At 49.8% G+C, this 10,317-nt stretch overlaps 1 protein-coding gene across 12 annotated transcripts in view; it reads right to left on the minus strand.

The window, feature by feature from the left end:
* Positions 1–8,282, minus strand: part of DTNB (dystrobrevin beta) — a 256,744-nt gene extending 248,462 nt beyond the window's left edge. For 6 of the 12 annotated variants that reach the window (XM_078056068.1, XM_078056065.1, XM_078056060.1 and 3 more), the window contains exon 1: positions 8,096–8,281. In XM_078056068.1, coding sequence (XP_077912194.1) covers positions 8,096–8,115 — 20 coding nt within the window. In that variant the 5' untranslated portion in view covers positions 8,116–8,281. Of the gene's footprint in view, positions 1–8,095 lie in introns of all 12 variants that reach the window. The other 6 variants (XR_013441625.1, XM_078056067.1, XM_078056062.1 and 3 more) reach the window with 3 other exon arrangements.
* Between the last annotated feature and the right edge of the window lie 2,035 nt (positions 8,283–10,317).

Consider the following 10,317-nt stretch of genomic DNA (forward strand, 5'->3'; position numbering starts at 1 on the left):
CTTGGGTGGCTCAGTTGGTTAAGCAACTGCCTTCCACTCAGGTCATGATCCTGGAGTCCCAGGATGAAGTCCTGCATCAGGCTCCCTGCTCAGCAGGGAGTCTGCTTCTCCCTCTGACCCTCCCCCTCTCTCTCAAATAAATAAATCAAATCTTTTTTTTTAAAGATTTTATTTATTTATTTGACAGAGAGAGACACAGCGAGAGAGGGAACACAAGCAGGGGGAGTGGGAGAGGGAGAAGCAGGCTTCCCGAGGAGCAGGGAGCCCGATGCGGGGCTCGATCCCAGGGCCCTGAGATCATGACCTGAGCCGAAGGCAGACGTTTAAAGGCTGAGCCACCCAGGTGCCCCAAATAAATAAAATCTTAAAAAAAAGAAATTATCTCTGCTCTTCACTCTGGTGACTACTCGGGTGTTCCTATGGGAGCAAGAGAACAGGAAAGCCCACCACACACGCTCTGGGGGTGCCCTGAGGCCCTCCAAGCTGTAGGAGCCCTGACACAGGCCCAGGCCTGTCCTGGAAGCATCCAGAAGACCCGCCGGTGACCCAGAGGGGCCGACCCTGAGTCCCTAAGCTAGGAGAGGGTTATTCAGGCCCTCTGTAGCTCCATCCAAGAGGGTGACTCAGGAAGGAAGTATAACAAGGCAATCGTGAGAGACCCTGAGGTGCCCCACTTTTTGCCAAGAGGGTTCTGGCAGGAGCCCTGAAAAGGGAACCACACGGCCCGAGGGGTGACCTGACCAAGGCGTTTTGCTGCTGGAAACCAGAGAGACACTGACGGAAGTGACATCACCTCACCAGCCCCCCATCTGAAGTTAAGATCATCTTCTTGTTAAAGTAACCCCATTTTTGAGCATCTACTTTGCATAAGACACCCAAGAGGATACAAAGATGACTAAGACAGGGTTGTTACTGCAAGGAGCTTGCGTCCCAGCCTGGGGTGCGGCGGGGAGGGGGGGGAGAAGGGAGAGAGACACAGAGACGGAGAGACAGAGAGACAGGGAGGTGTGGGCTGCAAGGCAGAATATTTAACAGTGGGGCAAACCACTGCTACCAAAGTCAGGAGGAGGAAGAGATCATGTCCAGCCAGAAGGGTCCCTTGCTCCGGGCCTTAAAGGATGGGTTTTGGCGGAGATGACCCCTGGGGAGGTGTTCAGGCTGAGGAGCCGGTGGAAGGCGAAAAGGCAGAGGTGGGGGAAGGCCCTGGGGCACCTGGACAGCTGTGAGCGGTCCAGTGAGGCTGGGCCCGAGCCCACGGAGTGAGGGCAGCCAGAGATTTGGTGCGAAGGGGGATTGGAGCCAGGAGGGGGGGTCATGCTTTAGAATAACGCAGAGTGCACAGCAACAGGACCTTGGGGACAGTCAGAGCCAGGAAGACAGGAAGGAGCAGCCGTACCAGGGAGGGGCAAAGAGAGCTGGATGGGGATGGGGTGTCAGCAGCCGAAAGGAGAAGACGTGAGGAGGGCTGCAGAGGCAGAACCGATGGGGCTTGGTGACTGACTGGTGTCCGGCGGGAGGAAGGAGCCCTAGATAAGTCCAGGGCTTCAAGCCCAGGAGACAGAGCGCTGGGGATGCTGACAATGGGGACAGGAAACTGGGAAGAATGGGCTGGAGCAGGAGGTGAAAGGGAGGGGCTTCGCTCAGGATGCAGTGAGTCCAACAAGAGGCTTGCTAGAGCAAGTCAGGGCTGCATTTGAGAGCTAGCCCTTCAAAGGCTGCAGCGGGGGAGGGCGAGATGTCAGGGCTGATGGCAGAACCTCATGAGCCCATCTGTAGGCGGCAGAGGAGAAGAGGCAAATGACGGAGAAAGTGGTGGGACAGAGGGCGCAGAGGAGAGCAGGGTCCCCGGGCTGGGATGGAAAGTGGCGACTGTGATGAGCAGGCAAGGCCAGCCCGGGGGCGGGGGCGGGGGGGAGGGTCCCAGGTAAGCATTGGGGGGGGCACCGGAAGCCAGGCTGTAAGAAGCTGAAAGCACCATCACAAAGTGGGGACAGACTCTGACAACTTTTTCATTAAGTTTGGTTGTAAGGAGAAGAGGGTTAGGTGACCCCCTGAATAGGGTGCAGGGTCAAGGGAATGTGTTTTTGGGGGGTGTACACCTTTGAGCATGCTTGTAGGTAAGAAGATGGTGATAAAAGGACCATGAGCATCACTGCCCTGGAGAAGAGAGGATGGATGGGGCCGTAGTGGAGTCAGCTGCAGCAGAAGAGAGATACCTGAGCCTCCAAGGCAATGCTGTCGAAAGAAATTTAAAAAAGAAGGAGAAAGAGAATGGGCACCTGGGTGGCTCAGTTGGTTAAGCAACTGCCTTCAGCTCAGGTCGTGATCCTGGAGTCCCAGGATTGAGTCCCAGGATCGAGTCCCAGGATCAAGTCCCACATCATGCTCCCCACTGAGCGGGGAGTCTGCTTTTCCCTCTGACCCTCTCCCCTCTCATGCTCTCTCTCACTCTCTCTCAAATAAATAAATAAAATCTTTAAAAAAAAAAAAAAGGAGAAAGAGAAGGTGAAGATGATGAAGAAGAAGAAACTTTTTTTAAATGACAGCAACTTCTTTCAGGCAAACCTTATTCAGAACCGCAATATCTAAAATCATTGCTGTTGAGTTGAAATAGGGAACCAGGGGGGCCGTGGAAGGCCCTCGTTCTCCTGGGGCATCAGCTCCAAGCAAAACAGAAAGGGAGGAGAACATAATGAAGTGAGTGAAGGAGAAACGGAGAGATTTTGCTGCCAGCGTGATGGGGATGTTGAAAAATGGAAAGCTTAACAAAAAAAAGAATTTGGAAGAGTCATGGTGGAAAAAAACGAGCTGCTGACGGCACTTGAGCTGGAAAGCCTGGGATTTCCAAGCAACACGAAGGTCCCTGCTGAGTTGGAGCTTGAATGAGAAGTGCAGCTAGCTGGCACTTGCTTTCCTCCCACAAGGCTGGCTGCCTCGGCAGAAGCAGCCCCTCACGCTGATTATCCAGGCTCAGGGCTGACACAGTCTGATGGGAGGCTGGGGCGTGAGGGGATCTCAGGAGCTTTCAAGGACATGGTCGAGAGAGCCAGCCTTTCCTGGGGTCCCCTTGCTGCCATGCCAGACAGCAGGGATTTCCCGGGTGCCCAGAGCGGCGCTCCGTTGGCTGTGATCGGTGGGAGATGAGGCTCCTTTCAGGGACAGGTCACCGGCAAATTAGGGCTGAGATTTTCAGGGAGGTGTTTAACACAATTTTTAAAATTATGGTAAATTGTACATAACATTAAATTTGCCATTTTAGCCATTGTAAAGAGTACAGTTCTGTGGCATTCAATAATTTACATTGTTGTGCAGTCATCGTCACCATCCATTTCCAGAACCTTTCCAACATCCCCAACTGAAACTGTCCCCATTAGACACCAATTTTCCATTTTTTCCTCCACCCCCGTGCCTGGTAACCACTGTTCTACTTTCTGTCTCTAGGAATTTGATTACTCTAGGTATCTCCTATTGGGGAAACCATACAATATTTGTCTTTTTGTGACTGGCCTATTTCACTTAGCATAATGTTTTCAAGGTTCATCTACGTTATAGCATGTGCCAGGACTTCTGTCCTTTTTAAGGCTGAATAATATTATATTGCATGGGGGCACCTGGGTGGCTCAGTCGGTTAGGCGTCTGCCCTCGGCTCAGGTCATGATCCCAGGGTCCTGGGATGGAGCTCTGCATCGGGCTCCCTGCTCAGCGGGGAGTCTGCTTCTCGCTCTGCCTCTGTGCTCTCTCTCTAAGTAAATAAATAAAACCTTTAAAAAAATATTGCATTGTATGGATACGCGTTTTGTTTATTCATTCCTCAGTGAGTGGACACGTGGGTCGATTCCAACAATGGGCTACTGTGAATAATGCTGCTGGGAACTTTGGTGGACAAATACCTCTTCAGTCCCTGTTTTCAGTTCTTCTGTGCATGTACCCAGAAGTGGAATTGTCCACGGTGTGTTCTTCAAAATGAGATACATAACTGCATAAAAATAGACCAGTGCAACTTTGACAAAATGGGTGGTGCTGGACATGTGCGAGCTCGGTACAAGCCGACCAGCCTGGCCTGGGCAGAGTCGCTGGTTTGGCAGTTGCTCACACCCCCATTTCTAGAGCCCTAGACTAGGGTGTCTGGTCCATCTTTTAGGATTCGAGGCCTGACCCTAGAAGGACACTTGAGTATTTGAATTTCGGGAAGGAAGGAGCCTGCCAGGCTTCCGAAGCACCGTTTCTGGAGGCAGAAGCCTGAAGCTCACAGACGGCTGTGGTCGGAGCCCAGGTGGTAAGAACAGAGCTGGTCATTCCTACAAACGAAGCCCGGTTCTGATGAGGCACGCTAGCCTTCCCTTGCTGGTCTGATTTGTGCCCTAAAGCCCAGGCTTGGGCGTCAAGACAGCCTCTGCTTCGATCTGCGCTCCACTGGAGTTAGCTCCGTTGTCTGGGGCAGGGTGTTCTGTCCCCCTGATTCTGTTTGCTCCTCTGTCAATCGGCGGCTAAAAGGATTAAGTAAGATAGGTGTGTGGAAGTGACTAACACAGAACCCAGCGCGCCCGAAACTATCAGTTAATGTCGCCTTCCTTCTTTTCCCACCTTGGTGGCTTCCTTCACCGCCCCCACCCACTTTGGGACTCCAGGAGCCTAGAAACCCACTGTTCTCTAGCACCTTCGCCCAGAAGCTTCAAGCTACCAGAAAGAGAGGCAGAAACCCCGCACCTTTGCCTTCTGGTGGTGAGGCCGGCCCATTGCAGTTGCATGGCCGTTCCTACTTGGTTGGTTTATGAGCAGAGGTCAGGGCGAATTTACAAACCCATGTCTGAGTCATCAGCCATACAGCAGTGTGACTCCCGTTTACGGCTGTTACTCATGATGAAGTACCATATAGCAGAATAATTAGAAGGCGCCATTAAATATATCACATTTATTTGGTTTGACTGACTGACTCCAACACTAACTGTACCTATTTGGCCTCATGTTCATCTGCTTGTAAATGGTAACGAGCTGATGGCTGCGGCGAGCAGGAGGCCACCGGGTAGACGTCATAAGGTCCCAGATCAGAGCACTGACCAGGGCGCCAGGAGGCGTGAGAAGGCGTCATTTTGGAGGTGATCATGAAAGACCCACAGGTTGAAGGGTGAGACACCCTGCTGTTTTTTCAGAAAAGCTGAGAAACGGGAGCTGGAGCCTCGGCGGCTGCCAAGCACAGCATTCATAGTAGCTCCCGGGAAGTCTGTTTGGCTTTCTGACCGGAGGGTGATTCTTTCCGAGGCAGGTGGATGTGCCGGCTGAGGGGAGGAGGACCAGGGTGGGGAGGAGGTGGCGCGGGCCTGGCAGCAGACGGGAGGAGAAGGCCCGTCGGTACCGGGCAGGAGGTGTGGAGGGGATAGGAGAGCATGAGGACTGGTGAGTGTCTCTTCAAGGAGTCACCCGGGAGTGTCCGACAGCCAGGCAGGATGAGGACGGTTGCGCCCCACATTCAAGCGGCCGGTGTCGTGGAAGCCCATGAGCCAGGAGTTGGGCCCAGCCAGAACCTGGGAGGGTGGAGGAGCCAAGCAGACGCCCCGTTCCCTGAGAAGTGGGCAGAGTACGTGGTAGGGCCCAGCTACTGCGTCAGGAAAGCAGTCTTGACCACAAGTCCTAAGCTATGTCCAGAGGTTGTATGTCTCCCATCCCGTTGATCATCGTATCAGGATAATCAGCATACTTGTCGAAATGCTAATTCCTGGGCCTCAGCCCAGACCTCCGGTTCTTCATGGTATGGGGGTGTGTGTGTGTGTGCTAAGAATCTCTACTTGTGGTTCCCCTCCCCAAGGTGAGTCCTGTTTCTATTCCTAAGTGTGTATACTACCCACTTCACAAACCCCAGCTGCAGCCATGCTAGTCCTGGAACCTAATAGAAGTTCTACCGTGTGCTGACCAGTGGGCTCTGGCTTTTGGACCCTGATAGGACACCATGGGGTTCCTGCAGTACTAAAAATGACACAGACCTCAACATTTTTTTCTAACATGAGTTTTTTGGGTTTGGGTTTTTTTCTTTTTCTTTTTAAGATGAAGCATGAGTTGACATACACAGAACCAGGGCTAGTCTCTGACAAAGTAGGTGAGTGGTTTGTTTCTGTCCTATTACAACCCCATCCCATGGTACCCAATGGCTTCACATGGCAGTGGATACCAGAACCTTCACTGTGGCCCCCCTTACCACCCCCCTGGCGAGTACTGCATTCTCTGGCACCTTCTTCAACTAAATGACTTCTGCAAAAACCTAGATATGCAACAAGTAAGGAAGTGATATGTCATCTGTGATACACATCAACTCAGTGGATTAGGCAGCCTTTCAAGCTACTATAAAGAGGGGTCCCTGGGTGGTTCAGCCAGTTAAACCTTTGACTCTCGGTTTTGGTTCAGGTCATGATCTCAGAGTCCTTAAATCAAGCCCCACATGGGGCTCCGTGCTCAGCTCAGAGTCCACTTGGGGTTCTTTCCCTCTTCCTCTCTCTCCCCCTCTGCTCCTCACTCCCCCCCCTACACACACATACATGCTCTCAAATAGATAAATAAACAAATAAAATCTTAAAAAAAAAAAAAACCTACCATAAGGATTGTATAGAAACTTAGGGCAAGGAGTGCCTGGGTGGCTCAGTCAGTTAAGCATCTGCCTTCAGCCCAGGTCATGATCTCAGGGTCCTCGGATTGAGCCCCACATTGGGCTCCCTGCTCATTGGGAAGTCTGCTTCTCCTTCTCCCTCTGCCCCTCCCCCTGCTGGTGCTCTCGCTCTTTCTGTCAAATAAATAAATAAAATCTTAAAAAAAAGAAACTTAGGGTAATACTTATTAAATAATATACGTTATTAATAAAACATAGGCACTAATCTCTCTGATAGCTGCCTTAGCAACATTTTTCTAGATATGTCTCCTCGGGCAAGGGAAACAAAAGCAAAAACAAACTATTGGGACTACACCAAAGTAAAATGCTTTTGCACAGCAAAGGAAACCATCAACAAAACAAAATGACAACCTACTGAATGGGAGAAGATATTTGCAATGATATGTCCAATAAGGGATTAATATCCAAAATATATAAAGAATTTACACAGCTCAACACTAAAAAAAAAAAAATCTGATTTTTAAAAGGAACCCTCGTGCACTGTCGGTGGGAATATAAAGTGGTGCAGCCACTGTGGAAAACAGTGCGGAGGTTCCTCAAAAAGTTAAAAATAGAAATATCATATGATCCAATAATGCCAAAAGGAAAGAAAAACACTAATTTGAAAAGATATATGCACCCTATTTGCAGCATTACTTACATTAGCCAAAATATGGTAGCAACTTAAGTGTCTATCGATAGATGAACAAAGAAGATGCGGTATACACATACAATGGAGTATTACTCAGCCATAAAAAAGAATGAGATCTTGCCAACATAGATGGGCCTAAAGGGTATTATGCTAAGTGAAATAAGTCAGAGAAAGACAAATGCCACATGATTTCACTTCTATGTGTACTCTAAAAAATGAAACAACTAAACAAACAAATGGCAGTGGGGGGGGGTGGAGCAGAAACAGACCCATAAATAGAACAAACTGGTGATTGCCAAGGGGGTGGGGGTGGAGGATGGGCAAAATGGGTGAAGGGGAGTGGGAGGAACAGGCTTCCAGTCATGTAATGAGGAGGTCACGAGGATGAAAACTAGAGCGTAGGGAATACAGCCAACCATACTGTAATGGGGTTGCATGGTGACAGAAGACAGCCACCCTGTATGAGCCTGCGGAACGTATAGAGATGTCAAATCACTGTGTTTATACCCGAAACGAATGTAACCCTATACTTCAACTATATTTCAATAAAAAATATGCATTTTTAAGTGCAGAAAATATCATTATAGCTACACAAAAATAAAAAACAAAACAATATGCAAAAAACAAAACGTGAGAGTTGTAACCATCTTTGTTTTTCTAAAACTTTTAAAACTGTCACAGTGTTACAGTCACTAAAAAAACGACCTTGCTACTGTCCCTTTTCTCCTCCGAATTACAAGATGAGAAACCATACTCAGGACGGAAACGTTTAATAACAGAACTGTATGCAACTGCGGAGCTTCACCAACCTTGAAAGGTCAAAAAGCATCCCGGTGAACTCCAAGGTCAAAAAGCATCCCGGTGAACTCCAAGGTCAAAAAGCATCCCGGTGAACTCCACGGTCGCTGCTCCGGCTGGCAGCTCTGAGCCCAGCGTGTTCTCGGCAACCGGAGCCTCCGCTCCCGGCAGCTAATGGTCCCCTGCAGAGGCAGGTGGGGCGGGGGCAGCCCCTTAGCAGCTGCTCAAGCCGCAGGCTGCGGGGACGGGGGGGGGGGGGGGGGGGTGCTCTGCCGACGGCCGGAGGATGAGGTCTGGGCAAGGCGGCGGGAAGAGCTGACAGTCTGACTTTTTATCTCGCCTAATTCTGCTCGATCTCTACGCTGAGTAGATTCACGCCCGAGCGACGCTCTCCACCCCCCGCCCAGTGGCAGATTTCGAGCCTCCGCAGGGGCCGGGTCTAGAAGGAGGGGCGAGCTCGAAAGGGCCCACCTGCCTTCACCGCCGGGGCCGCGGCAGTGCCGTGTACGGGCTGCAGGGGAAACGCCTGGGGCTGCTCACCCCGGGCGAGTGTGCGCGAAGCGGGGTTGCCGCGCAAGGAGAGGCAGCCGGAGAAATCCTCGCCTCGGCGTCAGGTTTGCCTGCTGTGAACGCAACGAGAGGCAGACGCTTCTTTCCCTGGGGACAGAGGGCAGGAGGAGAATGCCAGTTCCTGAGATGTAATTAGAGACTGGGAGGACTTTGCTGGAGAGAGGGGGCCAAGGCGGGGTTCACAGGGGAACGCTGGTGAACTGGAAGAGCATTTAGGTGCCACAGCGATGGTGGGAGCTGTGGGGGAGCAGCAGGGGGGAGGGGAAGAAAAGCATCTTTTTCAGAGGGAGACAATAGAAGATCCGGTCCCATTGTGATGCTTCCCTTTTGGGCCTTTGGCTCTTCCAATCCCTAGGAAGCTGAAGGATACAAACACTTCATCATTGAGTTAATTCCATCCACGGGTCTTAAAAATGGTTCTGTAAAATGAAGGTGATTAACTAGACAAAAAGTTGCTGGCTTACAGATAAAACTTAAAGCAGTAGTGCACTGAAATGAAAAATGCGAATTTCATATATAGTCTTAAGATTATACAGTCTGTCACGGCAGCTTCCTCCTAAGCACAGGGTCTGTAATTTGTGGACTGACGGGATGTGTGCAGTGGGATCAAGCTTTGGCCCCATTAGCACCAATGGGAAAGACATAACCCAGGTGTGAACAACTATGAGAAAACAGAGGACGTTAATGCACAATGTCTTTATGCTCTCTCTTTAAGCACTATAATTCTCAATCCGTGGCTACTATTCCAGTAAATGACCCTTACTCTTTAAAAGTGAGGAAAAGAAGAAAGAAAGAAAGAGAAAGAAAGAAAGAAAAGAAAGAAAGAAAGAAACATATTTTATACATATTCATCTTCAAAATTTCAGTTACTAATACTGACATAGCAAACTCAAGTCAAGCCTCAACACACAATAGTTTCTAAAGAAAATTTAGTACAACATACCAAAATGTATGGGATGCAGCTAGTGAGTGCAGTACATAGAGGGAAACTTATAGTTATAAATGCCTGGAGGTTCTAAATCAGTCAGTTAGGCAAGAAAAATGAAAAAAGGCGTTCAGATCAGAAAGGAAGAAGTGAAGAAAAATTAGGTTCTCTTTAATACTGTAAATATGTGTTACGGGTTCCTTCATGCCCCCCCCACCCAAAATTTGTTGAAGTCCTAACTCCCAGGCCTTAAAAGGTGACCTTATTTGGAAATAGGGTAGTTGTAGATGTAATCAGTTAAGATAAGGTCATACTGGAATAGGGTGGGTCCTAAACTCAATATGGCTATGTCCTTACACAAAGAGAATGCAGGGACACACAGGGAGAAGACCAAGTGACAACAGAGGTCAGGACAGGAGTGATGCAGTCATGAGCCATGGAACGCCAAGGCTCACTGGTGGCACCAGAAGGTAAGAAAAAGACATGGAATCCATTTTCCCCTAGCGCCTTGGGAGAGCGTGGCCGTGCCAACAACTTGATTTCTGACTGGTAGGCTCTAGAACTCAGAGAGGATAAATTTCTATTATTTTAAGCCCCAGTTTGTGGTCATCTGTTACCTAGCCCGAGGATACTAACACTGTTAAGTGCCTTCTTCCATTAACCTGAAATAAAGGGCCCCCCAAGAAAGGTGGGAACCTCCCCTTGGCAGAAATACACCCAAGTTCCCTGCCACATCCC

The sequence above is a fragment of the Halichoerus grypus genome, chromosome 10 (genome assembly GCF_964656455.1).
Source record: "Halichoerus grypus chromosome 10, mHalGry1.hap1.1, whole genome shotgun sequence".
Classification (NCBI taxonomy): Eukaryota; Metazoa; Chordata; class Mammalia; order Carnivora; family Phocidae; genus Halichoerus; species Halichoerus grypus.